The sequence below is a fragment of the Takifugu flavidus genome, chromosome 3 (assembly GCF_003711565.1).
Source record: "Takifugu flavidus isolate HTHZ2018 chromosome 3, ASM371156v2, whole genome shotgun sequence".
In the NCBI taxonomy this organism is placed as follows: domain Eukaryota; kingdom Metazoa; phylum Chordata; class Actinopteri; order Tetraodontiformes; family Tetraodontidae; genus Takifugu; species Takifugu flavidus.
The window spans coordinates 7,315,300-7,329,721 of NC_079522.1; the positions used below are offsets into that span (position 1 = coordinate 7,315,300).

At 50.1% G+C, this 14,422-nt stretch overlaps 1 protein-coding gene and 1 long non-coding RNA gene across 4 annotated transcripts in view; one reads left to right on the forward strand and one right to left on the reverse strand.

Annotated features, from left to right (window-relative positions):
* LOC130522137 (dachshund homolog 2-like) overlaps positions 1 to 14,422 on the forward strand; it is a 41,131-nt gene that overhangs the window by 16,517 nt on the left and 10,192 nt on the right. For all 3 annotated transcript variants that reach the window (XM_057026189.1, XM_057026190.1, XM_057026191.1), the window contains exons 2-3: positions 7,165 to 7,280; positions 13,472 to 13,582. In XM_057026189.1, the coding sequence (XP_056882169.1) occupies positions 7,165 to 7,280; positions 13,472 to 13,582 (227 nt within the window). The remainder of the gene's footprint in view (positions 1 to 7,164; positions 7,281 to 13,471; positions 13,583 to 14,422) is intronic.
* LOC130522139 (uncharacterized) lies at positions 7,036 to 8,578 on the reverse strand. The gene is made up of 2 exons (XR_008949561.1): positions 8,264 to 8,578; positions 7,036 to 7,488 (listed from the first exon to the last, which is right to left on the reverse strand). It is a non-coding gene; the product is annotated as an uncharacterized LOC130522139 (long non-coding RNA).

Sequence of the window (14,422 nt, forward strand, 5' to 3'; positions counted from 1 at the left end):
TGGGGCGCCGGGGTCGTTACCACACCGCTGAAGTTTAAAATGCCAAACCTCCACCAACTGTAGGAACAAATGGAGGCTCAACATCCTGGCACCTGCGGAGGGGACCCGGGATCCAGGACCTGGGACCCAGGATCCAGGATCTGGGACGAAACAGGAGCTTCCGGGTGTTTTTTTCTGCTCTCGGATTCAGAGTTTTCTCGGTTGACTGTTGTGAAAGAGCCCCTCTGTCTTTTGTTGTCCTTGTTTTTGCGCGCGTGTGTGTGCGTGCGTGCGTGTGTGTGTGTGTGTGTGTGGACGGTGAGTAATCCAGCATGTGTCACTCCGGGTCCCCAGAGTTTTCTTCCACTCTTCTTCCCCTCCCTCACATGTCCTTCCTCTCCCTTTCTTTATTTTCTTCATCTCTCTTTTTCCGTGACATTCCTGTCCAACGCCGAGGGTGTCATCCTAGTTTTCTGCTGACTCGGGCCTACACACACACAAACACACACACACACACACACCACACACACACACACACACACACACACACACGCGCGCACACACACACTCTCCAGCTGTTGAGAGCAGTGGCGTTTATTGGATTGTCCATGTCCTCTATTTGGATAAGGAGAAAGGAAAGAGGGAGTGTGAAGGAAAACGAGTGAAAGGAGCAACGGAGGAGATGACAGTGACGTGGCGGCGAGGACGAGCGGCCATAATTAAGCTGGGAACGCCGGTGATGATGTCGTCCGTCCCAGTTAACCATTAAAGCCACAGGATTTTATCTTTGTAGCGGAGAGGCAGGTTCAAATCGACCCGATCCGGCTCGGTAGAGTCGATACGAGGCCAGAGTCGGCGCCTGGTTAGCTTAGCTTAGCTTAGCAACCAGAAACGGTCCGTCCAAAGGTGGCAGGAACGCTCACCAATTAACCAACGGATCCGGTTTGGTTTTTGCAGAGGTCAGCGGTCCAAAAGTAGAGGTTTAGCTATTAGCGGAGGAAGAACGTGGGTCATGCTGACAATAGTTCTGGTCGGTTGGTTCGACCTCGGTTGGATTTTCACTTGTCAACCTGTATCAACGTCGTTAATCGCCCCCTGGTGGCCGACTGCAGTCCTACAACACAAAAAGCTGCAATAAGGTGGCAGAAATTAGCTCGAAAAACAGAAAGAGGAATTTTAGACAAGATTCACTGGAAAAGAAGTTGATACGAGATGTAGCATCCGCTATATTAGGCTAGCGCGCTAAAGAGCGAAGGAGAAGAAATAAGAACAATGGAGGAAAAGAGGGATGGATAACAGCGAGAGGAAGACGAAAAAGAAGTGGCGGAGAGGAGGACGACAGACGTGGGAGGCAGTGGGCGAGCGAGGCCGAAACCCACAGACTTTCCGAGTGAGCGAGGGATGAGAGATGTAAGGTGGAGGAAAGAGCAGTGGGGAAAAAACCGAGGGAGGGGTGTGAAAAGGAGAGAGAGAGAGTGTGTGAGAAAAGAGAGAGATGACAGGACGATGAAGAAAAGGAGGAGGAGAGGAGGTGAGCGTCCTTGCACTGTCAGGGGCGATCGATGGCACATCATTTACATTACACTGACTTAACTGGAGAGAGAGAGAGGGGGGGGAGAGAGAGGGAGGGAGGGAGGGAGGGAGAGTCTCCAGTGATGGAGGGATGAATGGGTGATAAAAGAATTGATCCGGAGCTGGTTGGGGGTAGTCTGTGTTTTTGCCGTCCTCTTCTTTTTCCCTTCCCATCTCACCTCCTTCTCTCCTCCTCCCTCCCTTGTTTGTGTCACACGTCTCTTCTCGTTACTTTCATCCCTCCTCTGCCGTGTCCGTCGCTCACTCTCTTCCTCTTATGTTTCTTCCCTGGGCAGCACTGCTGGCCGCTCTGCTATGCGCTAACAGGTTAGCCGCGTTAGCGCCTGTTCATGCCTCGGTAAAATCATCGCAATGTCAATTTTTCCTACGTTTAGCATAAAGATAAAAACTTATCTTTCATCTTGATTGTGCTTAGCTTGAAGCTCATGGGTCATAATTGTAACAGCGGCATGGCTAAAAATGCTAGCATGTACATGTATTATTCCTGAAATGTTGTCTTACAGGGCTAATTAGCAGCTTAACCAGTGCTATAAAAGTTCAACTAGCACCAGGCTGGGGTGACCTTTGACCTTTGGTTGGTCCGAAACTATGGACAGACGCTGTTTTTGGTGGGACCGCGAGAAATACCCCTCAGCTCTTAGCCTCTGTTTTGTGATGTTGCAATTAGCTACACGTCTATGCCGGCCTCCTCCTGCTAACTCCCCCCTCCCTCCCTCCCTCCCTCCCTCCCTCCCTCCCTCCTCCCTGCCTCCCACATGTGACATTCCTTCTCAATGTGGCGCATTGAAAACTTCCTGTTGTTATAGTTTGTTATGAGCACTTCAAAGGGAAGGAATGGTGGTGGGGGGGGCGGCGTGGGGGGGCGCACTGTTATAGTTTTACCTCCTAAATGCTAACATGTGAGAGCACCGCGTATGCCTGTATGAATTATCCCTGCTTCTCCTGTGTGTGTGTGTGTGTGTGTGTGTGTGTGTGTGTGTGAGCTAACATGCCTAGGAAATAAGGTAATGACGCTTAAAGCCATCACAGTCGTGCAGACAGGCAGACACACGTTAGCCCATCGACCTGTATAACTTGTCTGCTCAGCAAGTGTGTGTGTGTGTGTGTGTGTCCAGTTTAATATTTAATAGGTGCTGGTTAAAAATGCAGGAGAGTTTTTTGTCTCTGGTTCCGCAGCACACCTGTTCCTCACGAGAAAGAGAGATCAGCGGAGCGACGGTCACGTCTGGACGCACGGACGGGTGGGGAGAAGAATAGATGATGTGGATGGACGAACAATCGGCAGACGGGTGGAGTTAGCGGGCGAAAGGAGGACGGAGGGAGGGAGGGAGGGGTAGAAAGGTGGTAGATGAAGGGGTGGAGGTTCAAATGGACAGAATAAGGTGAGATGAAGCTAAGCTAATTAGCATCAGTGGCTAGAAGACAGCGATGAAGTCCGTAGCGGTAACAGGTTAAGGTTGCGCGGGGGGGGGGGGGGTCACGCGACATCTGTGTGGGAGGATGATGGATGGATGAAGGACGTGCGGATGGATAAATGTAAACCGCCGCGAACGAGTGGAAGGATGAAAAGAGGTGTGGGATCAATGCCGCTCTTCTCCTCCCCTCCGCTCTGTTTTAAGGTGATTTCTTTCTTCCACCTTTTTCTCGCTCTACTTCCCTTATCAATCAATACTTATTATTGGCCACCTCACTCCTCCTCCACCCCCCCGTCAAAAAGAGAGGGCAGAAAAAGGAGACGGGAGGAAGAAACGCAGCGAGACGCAGACGCACAATGAAGTCATTCATCTGTCCAATCAAAGAGGCGGAAGCCCGGAGGAAAGTAAACATCCATCTCTCTCTGTCCCTCGTTCTCTCCGAGAGTCCGTGAGCATCCATGATTATGACGCCCCCGTGTGTGTGCGTGCGTGTGTGTGTGTGTGTGCGTGTGTGTGTGTGTGGGGACAGGTTTTCCCATCTCTCTGGTGTCTCTTTAAAAAGAATAGATTGTTGTTGCGCCGCAAACAAAGAGTAAAGAGAGCGAGGGAGCGGGAGGACGGATGTCCGAGCGGATTTATGATGGCCGACGGAGGTGTGGAGACGGAAAACAGACAGCGGTGGCGGAGAGGGGGCAGGACGGAATCGATGGCGGGGCTGTGACATCATCGCTTGACCCCGGGTCGGGGGGGAGGGAGGTGGGAGGTCCCGCCGGTTCTGATTGGGGGGTTTCGATCGTTCAGGCTTCCAGGTGCGTTTGAGACACAGGAAGTGCGAGCGACGCCGTCTAGCACGCTACGCTAATTAGCATAGTTGGTAAAATGCACCGTTGTTGTATTGGGATGAACTGCTCAAGTCTTCAGTAACTATTGGAAGCCGCTGGTTTTCCTGATTTTAGCTCGTCTTTAATGGTTTTATCGCCTGAATCGGGGCTGGAGGGAGCGCGTCCGGCACGTGCCCGAACGGGCGAAGCCTCAGACGGGCCGGGAGAGAAAGACGGAGGGCTGGAAACCAACAAGAAAGGAAGCGGGAGGGAGGGACCAGTGCTGTGATGGAGAGATAAAAGGAGAGGGCGAGAAAGATGAAAGATTTTAGCTAAAGAGGGTTGACCCCTCGCTCTACCCCGCGTATCGACTGCACAGGGCTTTGATAAACTGCTGTGTGTGTGTGTGTGTGTGTGTGTGGTGTGTGTGCGCGTGAGTGTGTGTGTGTGACCCCAGTGCGTTCTGAGCTAAATCAATCTGTCAAACGTGCTAGTGAGTCTGTGCTTATTCACCGCCATGCCTCCGCCTGTGTGTGTGTGTGTGTGTGTGTGTGTGTGTGTGTGTGTGTGTGTGTGTGTGTGTGTGTGTGTGTGTGAGTCCGACCCTGACCGGCCATCAGTGCCGATGACGGAGTATTGATCAAGGCTCTGTCACCATAGAAACGGCCATTTGGGAGGACAGGCGAGGGTGCGCGTGTGTCAAAGTGGGAAGACTTACTTCAAGGTGGCTCGTCAGATTGTGTGTGTGTTTGTGTGTGTGTGAAATGTCAGCTACGGCGTGTTTTTGCACCCTTTGCCAATTAAAAGGTCATCGACCAAAACGGAAACATTCCGAAAGTGCTGCGTCCGATTTAAATTAACATTGATAAATGTTTAATGACGAGACGTCACAATAATTGCCGCAAACAAGCAGCGGCGGCGCTGCGTCACCCGGTCGCTCCCGTTAGCTTAGCGCTGCACGGACGTGGCGTTAGCTGGACTCGCGTCCGATCGCTGCCTCCAATATCTCTAGTTAATGAGGTAAAGTCGAAACATTTGCTCCGCCTGATGGCGCCTCGGTTCCGCCGCCGTCCCCCCTCTGAGAACTGCAGCTAATTCTAGAAGACGCCGTTAGCCGCCTGTCATTTTCCCCCCTCTTTCTTCTGCGTTCTCTCCGTTAGCGGAAGAATCCTGTAGCCCGGCTTGTGTTCGTCAGGCCAGGTATGAATGAAGAGTTGAGGCTGTTTACCTCCAGCGGTATGCGGAGTGGGTCGTCCATTGATCGGACCGTCGGCGGCTTGATCCCCGTTGCCTTGACGGCATGTTAAGTTGTCCTTGAACGCATCGCTAATATGGAGGTTAGCGCTGTGGCTGCTTATGTGCAACCTGTGCCCGCCCGCCACGCCGGACCTTTAGGACTGACGTCTGACGGTTACGCTGGTTGTCAGCGGCGGGCGATGACGGGGTGTGTGTGTGTGTGTGTTTTGGGGGTCAAAGGTCTTTTACCTGTGAGAGTGTGTTTGGGTTCGGAGCCCGAGGAGGTTGAATGGACTCGTTTCTATTTAAGGGTCTGAATGCAGTCAAGGTTAAGAGTTAACAAATGGATGTAGGTCAGTGGACTGACAGCTGTGTGTGTGTGTGTGTGTGTGTGTGTGTCCAGGTTTGTGTATTAGCGAGTGTGCATGAGTGCAGGTAGCCTACGCCGTGCACGCGTGCGTGACCCGCTCTTTGTTCCTGCGCTCGGTGCGGAGAGGAGAGTGGACCATTGACGAGGATTAATGCCCGACATATGGCAACCCTACGGGAGAGAGAGAGAGAGAGAGACACACACACACACACACACACACACACACACACACTCTCACACACACACACACACACGCAGCAGTCATTACTCTGAACAAAGAACTGTAAGGCTAATGAGAAGGCAATATCATATGTCCTTAGCCCAAACCCACACACACACACCTTCGATGCCCATGAATGCACACACACCTGGTACTGTAACACACGTTGTACTGTGGATAAACGTGTGTGTGTGTGTGCGTGCGTGCAAGGGTTGAAAGGTAGCAGCAGGCGTGTTGATGGAAAGGTTAGGATATTTGAATATAGACACCTGGTTGCCGTACAGGTGTGTGTGTGTGTGGTGTGTGTGTGTGTGTGTGTGTGAGGTTAGACAGAGTTCAGGTGAAGAGTGAGGGTTCATGGTTTTTAGTCTGAGTGTTTTATAAGCTGTGGCACCGTCACTGTGGGGGACAAAATGTCTCCAATATTGCAAATTAAAATGAAAAGACTTAAGGCTGAAGATGAAAAATATGTCCTCTCATATGTGTGTGTGTGTGTGTGTGTGTGTGTGTGAGAGTGTGTGTGTGTGTCCTCTCACGTACAAGCTCGCACCTCAGAGACATTTTCTCCACACGTTTTTAACACTTTTCTCTCTGTACAGTTGGGACGTGACCTCACAAGAGGCTGAAAACCCAGACTGGACTCTCTAATCTGGGCTTCATTCACGGCTCTGTGCCTTCAAACCTCGACACGCGCAGGTTCTGCTCCAAATCCAACTCGGCAACCGACTCAAATTAGCATCATTTCGTAGTCCCTTTATTGTTGGGTTGGATTTAGTGTGTTCTGGGTCTTGTACAGGTTTCAGGTCTCTCTCTCTTCCTCCCTCTCTAGGTGTAAATGACTTTGGACGGCCATCTGTTACTTTGCCACCCTGCAGAGAGTTGGCCTGCATGCACACCTCCTTCATGTTGGGTTGCGTGCACGTGTGTGTTCCCGCTTGTTTGTGCCTACATGCACATGCATAACACACTCGTGTGTGTGTGTGTGTGTGAGGCTGATTAAAAAGGAGAGAGGCTGGTGTTGGGAACGCACATCCAGGCATTTGGACATGTAGAACACGGATCCTGTGCTTGTTTGCAGGCGTGACGCATTAGCGTTAGCGTTAGCATATCTGGCAGCGCTGCAGCACCTCGGCTCCTCTTACGTCCTGATTTTTTTTTTTTGAGGCCACAAAAAAATGTATTGAAATGGTTATTTTTGAGCGTTCCAGCCGGTTTGCGCTGCTTCCCTTTCTTACGTCAGCTCTGGTTCTGTGGCGGCCGAACGCGTCGATGGCATCGAGCTCCGCCTGGCGTTGACTCCCGCTGGGCCCGGCACTCGGAGGCGTCGCGGTAACGCCGTGGGCAGATCGTTTCCTTCCCGGAGACACCGGGCGGCCAATCAGACGTCAGCCCAGACTTCCAGTCAATCAAGAATTTTATTAAAATACAAACAGATTCACTCGTAAATGCAGATAGTTTGAAGGAATCTGTAGTTTCTGTGGTTTAGATTCTGTGTTATGGATCTCTCTCTCTCTCTGTCTCCCCCTCCAGCTCTCGTCCAGGCCGTCCTCCCAAGCGTTGTTCTGGTGCTGGGATCCAGGAAAGCCCCAGGCTGCTTCACCCGGGCCTCCCCGGCCTGCTGTCCCCCAACCTGCTGTCCCACACTGGTAACTTCCTTCTTCATGTTCTCTTCCTCCTTTTTTGTTGATCAAAGCCTGATGTCACCTCAGTCGGGTTGTCCCGTAACAAAACAGATCTCCAGAAAGTCAGAGCTAATATTGAATTAAATCAGAGGATTTGAAGTAATTCCTCCATCCTGGTGAGGTCATCAACAAGGGTGGGGGACACGGACATCTACGAGATGAAGTCACCCACCTAAAAAGAACAAAAAAAACGGAATGTTTAACGGTTCTGGCTCTTGAGCCATCAACATTTTAGCCAGGTGTAACATTGAGCTTCAGACAAGTGACGCTACTGTCGCTAGTGTCCCACCTCCTAGCATTAGGCTAACAGTTCAGATCACAATTCCAGGTCCTCTGTGTTAAAAGACACCGTTAAATTTGGCTGATACTCCCCAGATGGCGCTAAAGTCACTGCTAACGTCCTAGCAAAGATGCTAATTTGATGTCCAACGACAGATAACTGATTTAGATACAAAGATCCTCTCCAAAGCAAGAGATGCTCTGCTCTTTTTCCTCCAATAATGTCTTTTGTCCTCTCTGGGGTCAAAGGTCAACCCTCTGTCCACCTGCCAAAGTGTCCTGACTTTCACTCCTCTCCACCTTTCTTTCGAATCCGTCCATTCTCACCTTCTGGTTGTCAATAGTTTAAAAGTGTGAGGTCTGTTTTAGAGATTCCGACGTGAGAAAGGCGGAAAGATGAGTGGAAGAGCCAGAAAGAAGGGATAGAATACAGGGAAAGTGGAAGAATGTTGCCAGAGGAGATGATGAAACCTAAAAACAAGTGCCAGAGAGAAGAAGGGCGACGCGGGGGGGTTGGGGGTGGGGGTGGGGGGGGTGTCAGTCGGTGGCAGAGAGAGTGAAATTATGTCAAAGTCTCGCAGCGAGTGACGGGTCTGGAAACAAGAGAGTAAATGAAGGGATGAAAGAGGAAAATGCTGCATGGAGAAGAAGAGGAGGGGAAACGAGACCTGCAGGGAGAGATGCTGAAGGAGCGCAGGCTGCACGGTGGCGTGATGAACGACACGTCTCTGGGGTCCCACTCCTCCATCTGTCCATCCCTCCCTCCCTACCTCACCCTTCTCTTCCCTCCTTTTTTGCGCCGTCTCTCCTTTCCTTGAAAAACCTCAAACCTCAAACCCAGCAAACAGAAAGGGCGGGGGAACCCGTGACCACGGCGGCGTTCCCGTAAGCGAGCCCGACCGTTTCCTGCTCGGCGGACTTTACCGCCCCCCCCCCCCCCCATCGCCCGCTGGTTGATCCGGTCCGATCCAGCGTCTGCGAAGGATTACCAGTCAAAGCAGATGGTTAGCGGCCAATCGCAGCCGTTAGCCGTTAGCTTGAGGCGTAGGAGCGTGCAGGGTGACCAGTGTCCAGAGCAGGATTGACGAGGAAGTGTCTCACTGTCCACGTCCCCCCCGTCCTGTCTGTCCACTAACTGTTGGCCTCTCTGTCTCTCCAGGATAAATAAAACATGCTTGTCTTTAGTGACATATGGACAAAGCTCACTGTGGCATACTAATCACACACACACACACACACACACACACACACACACACACACACAACACACACACACACACACACACACACACACACACACACACACACACACTCTTTGGCGAACATTAGTTGAAGCTAGAGAAAACATTTGCTCACTTATGATCGCTCATTAGGTCACACACACACGGCCCGTTCACATATTCAGCGCACACACTCGCTCACGCAGAGCCGGTCGTCTGAGCGGCCCCGCGTCCATGGAGACGCCACGTTGCCGGGGGAGACGGTCCGTTGTTTACGACCTCACGGGCGCCGCAGCGATGGGGGGCATCGGCCAATCACAGATGGACATTTATCACACTGTTAGAAAACAGAGTGAGAGGAGGAGGAGAGAGTTTGGAGGAGGAATGTGAGTGAAAAGATGAATGGATGAGGAAGGAGGTGAAGCTGCTGAGTGGGGGATGATGAACGAGGGCAACGGAGGTGATGAGGTTAAAAAAAAGCTATTCAAGAGTTGGAAGGAGGTAAAAATGCAAAGTGGAAGAGTTTAGGGAAGAGGTGGCAAAGATGGTGAAACAAGAGATCGAGAAGGAATGGTGGGAAAAAAGGATGGATGGTAGAGGAGAGGAGGAGGAGAGGAGAGGAGGAGAGGAGAGGGGGGAGAGGAGGAGGAAGAGCGGAAGGAGAGGAGCGGAAGAAAAGGTCAAAAACTGGAACAGAAAGATTAGAGTGGTGCAGGATGAGGTATAAACGATAACAAGAGAGGGATATCAGTTTAATTGGCCTCATCTTCCTTAACAAAGAAGCTGTGTGTGTGTGTGTGTGTGTGGGAGAGAGAGAGAGAGAGCGAGAGAGAGAACCTATGCAGCGTGCTGCGGCACTCATTTGACTTGTTAATTCACATCAAAAACAGCTCAATGGTTCACCTTGTGTTCTAACACACACACACACACACACACACACACACACACACACACACACACACACACACACACTCTGATACATTTGAAAACACATGTGCAAACATATTTAGATGATATAAACCTGACTGATGTATTTGACTTTACATGCATTTATCTCACCAACACACACACACATGAACTCTGAGTAGGTTACAGATGAAGTGTTTTCAATCTCGTCATGAAAAGAATACACTCTTCTGAGGACTCTTCTGTGCACCTGCGGAGGGGAGGGAAGACAGGCAGACAGTCAGACACAGGCAGACAGACAGACAGGCAGACACACACAGGCAGACAGACAGGCAGGCAGGCAGAGGTGCTAAAGTGACATTAAGTCTTTCCTTCATCAATCCTGTGTATTCAAACATGGTTCAGCCTCGCTGGCGCCCCCTGCAGGCACGATTTAACCTCCTGACGTCTTTTTATCCTATTTTTTCCATCGATTGAGCGGCGCAGCGATTAGTTCCGCTATGAACTCACTGAAGGAGGTGATGTTTGACGGCACATGTTTGGCAGTTGATGAGCGTTTCTGCCTAAAAGTAATAGATTACTTACCATCGTCTGCCAACAAGGTTGTCCACCAGGTGGCGCTGTCACGCTTGTGGAAAATATACTGAAACGTATTTGACTAGAGCTTCCTGGTGCCCTCTTTGATGACGACATTGAACCTTTTGCCGTTGAAGAGCCAGAAAAAGGGGTTCAAGTCGCGACAAAAGTGAAGCTCGGATGCTAAAACCTCCATCCGAACCTGCTTCGCACGTGTGGCGTAAAGTAACCTTCGGACTCTCGACGTGATCCGTTGGAACACAACAGATCTCAAATTCAAATTGCCTGAAGTTTGCAGCCCTTTCTGTTCCAGAGGACACAAAATGGCCGCCTTAAAACGGTTCCGAGCGAGCGCCGCGGAAGCTAAAGATGGTTGACCTAAGTGCCCGAGTGCGGCGCAGAAATCTGTTTGACTCAGCACAAGAGCAATCGACTGCATTTGTAAACCGGCACTCCCGAGTGCTCGCAGGAAAAGGAGGGGGAAAAAAGCTCGGAAACACAAAAAAAAGGGGCAGAACAGTGCGTTTCTAAATACAGAACACAAAGAGCAATTCCTCCGTTGTCCTGTTTGTTTTATTCAAAGTGTCACTCCGTCTCTGAGAGCCTTCCCAGCACTCCGTCAGAGATGTAGGTGCAGCGCATTAAATATTTACCGCCGCGGCCAAATGGGGGTGGGTTTCACGCGAGCGTCGGCGGGCGTCCAGAAGATCGCCCAGCAGCCGCCGGCAGACTGGAAGCTATTAAAGAGCATCACGGCTACGGGAGAGCCCTGGCAGAGAGGCGCCCGCCGTGCGGCGATGCTTTTACTGGGCGTTCCTCGGAAGTCTTTAATAACTTTGATCTGACGGCGAAGCTACGCAGGCCCTCGCATGTTTACCCACAACACCGCATTAGCTTTGAGTTCCGGCTATGCCGGGACGCTCCGGTTTAAACCTCACAAGTGCGGAAGCCAAGCTGCTCTCCGCTGAAGCTAAACGACTCTTCTTTGATGAGCTGCTTTCGACTTTTTTTGATCTGCAATTTAAAAAAAAAAAAAAAAACATTTAAAAAAAAAGGCTGTTAAATATCCAGGAAAGACCAGTTTTCCCACCAGTGTGTGGTCCCTTTAACTGGGCTGGACAACCCTCTTCAATCCATCCGAATGGATTTCACTCCATCAAGCTTGTCATGTTACGCTGACGATTCACTTCTTTTCCCTTTCTGTTTGCCTTCATCTCCTCCTCATCCCCTTGACCCTCCTCCTCCTCCTCCTCTCGTTTGGCCTTCGGAGTGTTGGGACGCATGAGAGGGGTAAAAAAAAAAAAGAGAATGGTAAACAATGTTGGGCCGATCCGCGGGGGAGCGCCAACACACTCTGGAATATATTTATTCTGTCTCACACGCTCGTTCCGTGTAATGCATGTGTCTTTGAAGCAGTCCGTCAATCAATCACACACTAATTCCCAAGGTTCCTTGGTCGCCATTAGCTACGGGGTCGATGCTCAGTATCCATGGTCGGAGCAGGCAGCCATTGATCCGAGTGTGCGCGTGTGTGCGCGCGTGTTTGATTGTCATGATGGAGAACAGTATTGTGACTCTGCCCTCACTATTGATTGTCTTCTGGTTGCATTGAGGCGAAGCGGGTGTGTGTGTGTGTCTGTGTGTGTGTCTGTATCAGTACACACATCTCTGTGTGTCAAGGTGTACCTCAGTAATCAATGTGCGACTCCATTTTCCCTTTTTATTCCCACACTCTGCACTCATCTTTTCTTTTTTAAAGGTCATTTTTTCTGTCCGCTTCTGTGCCGGCGTTCCTACTTGAACCTTAAACATTCGCGTAAGGGCTCGAAGACGCCGATGTTGGAAGTCAAGTCTGGTCTGCTCGGTTGAGCCCGATGCTAATATAGCGCTGTGCTACAGGATAAAGCTTCCCAAACATATCAGCATTGTAGCTTACGTGTGCTAACGGAATAGTCTAGCCTGTTGCTAACCGCTGGGCAGCCATGGTAAGATTCAGTCCTTCCTTTCATAATTGCTGCCTCTCAAAGGCGATTCTTAGCATTACACTCATTTTTAATGACTGACTGAGCGATGGAAAAGCTCATTGTAGCCAATTGTGTTTAAACGAGACAGATTAAGAGCTAAACGCTGACTTTATGCTAAGCGGTGAAATCGTTCCCATCACAGTTAAAGGTGCGCTAGCGTGGATAGCATTAGCTTAGAGCACCAACACAAGAGTCAAAATGGCTTCCACTGATTTCCTGTGCCACTTTTGTCATTTTGACCTTTATTTTCATCCATTTCACTTCGACACTCATCCTTCCCCTTTTCCAGTCCCAAAATTCCGCCTCTCCCTCTTCATACACACTCCATCACACTTTCACATCAGTCGTTGTCGTCTCTAACGTCCGTCCGACGCTGATCCACCTCTTAGCATTTGCTGCTGCTGATCACTCTTCCTCTCCGCCCTTTTCCTCAAAGTTACAAGTCTTTTCCCACACTTGTTAAATGCGCCGCCGTGAGTCCGGTGCTCACATTTAAAGACAGACACACCTTCTCCCCACCTGTCACCCCCCCCCCTTCATCCATCCGTCCTGCTTTTAATTAAATCTCTCCCTCCCTCCCTCGACCCTGTTTTCTTTATAGCTCACAGACAACTGTACAGTGTAATGGACATTCCTGCAGGGCCTTCAACCGTGACCGGCCCAAAACCAACTGACCTACACACACACACACACACAACTGTACATACAACCTCAGCATGATGTAAAAGCTCACATGCACACTTGGAAGCATAATAGTGCATTTATACACACACACAGACACACACACACACACACACACAAACACAGGGTCATTGCTCTCACTCTGCTGGTTGTTGTGTATAGAAGTCAGTTCCAGGTCAGTGCACAGAGCCAGGGATCTTAGGCCTCACAAAAGAGTGTGTTCGGTGGGGGAGTGGTGGGTGTGTGTGTGTTTTCCTGCCTGCATGTATCAGTGAATATACATGAAGCCCGAGGCATCACAAACAGCACTCACACCCTGAAACACTTGAACAAAACACTCGCAGTGAAAAGAAAATTTGCCAGCGACAGCCGTCATGTGTGTCTCGGCTGACAGCAAAGGATCATGGGTAAAGGCGGAGGGATGGCTTCGAGACATTAATGGTAGTGTGTGTGTGTGTGTGTGTCTCAGGCCTGACAGCGGCAGCCATGGCGGAGCTCCAAAAGCTTCAGAAGATGAAGATGATGATGAGTCTCCAGAACGGCAACGAGTCGGACAATGACGACCTTCACTCCAACGCAGGTAGGAGCTGAAGGTGACACAGAGCCAACGAGCCGTTTCCTGGTCGCCTGTAAGAGCGTCTCAGCGAGGGCGGAAGTCCTCGGGGTACAAAAGGGAAAGGTGGCAGTGTAGAATACCACAGAAGAAGAAGCTGATATGTAGATAAAGTAAGTACACAGGTGTAGCAGGGGAAAATGTGGCACTTTTCAGAGCTTTGCTATGGTTGGGAAAGCAAAATGATCCTCTTTGATCCCTCGGATTAAAAAAAAACAACCAAAAAGCGGAAGCAGGAAGTCAGCCATTTTGACTTGTCACAGCGCCCGAGGTTTCACGATACGCACAAGTTTTAGTCGTACGGACTCCAAAATTCCCTCCTGAATCAGTTCGAAGGTCACGACGACGACAAGGAAAAAAACAAAAGAAAAAAAGATCAAAGCCATAAAAAGAAGCTCAAAGCAACATTTGGCCCGAGAAAAGTGTCGGCGACCACTGACGCGTTAAAACGAAGAGAAACTTGCTGCCTGTGTTTCTTTTTAATGTAGAAATTATTAAACGCTTACTCCCACCATTAAAGGCCTTTGTTATTTATGATTCAGCATAAAAAAAGTTTAATAAAAAGCCCGAATAATGAGAAGAAAGGGGGGGTATAGCAAACAAACATGTCTAAAAACAATAATTTAACACACGCAGACACTTTCCGGTCCACTCCATATCTGCTGTGTTTGCTTCTCTGAATTATTTAAAAGACGGAAAACAAAAAGCCAAGAGAAAGGAAGAGGGAGAGAGGGCGCTGCGCTTCCATTTCTGGTTTTCTTTCTTTTCCATTTCTTCAGCTGACCTGGCAAATAGGCCGATAGTGTT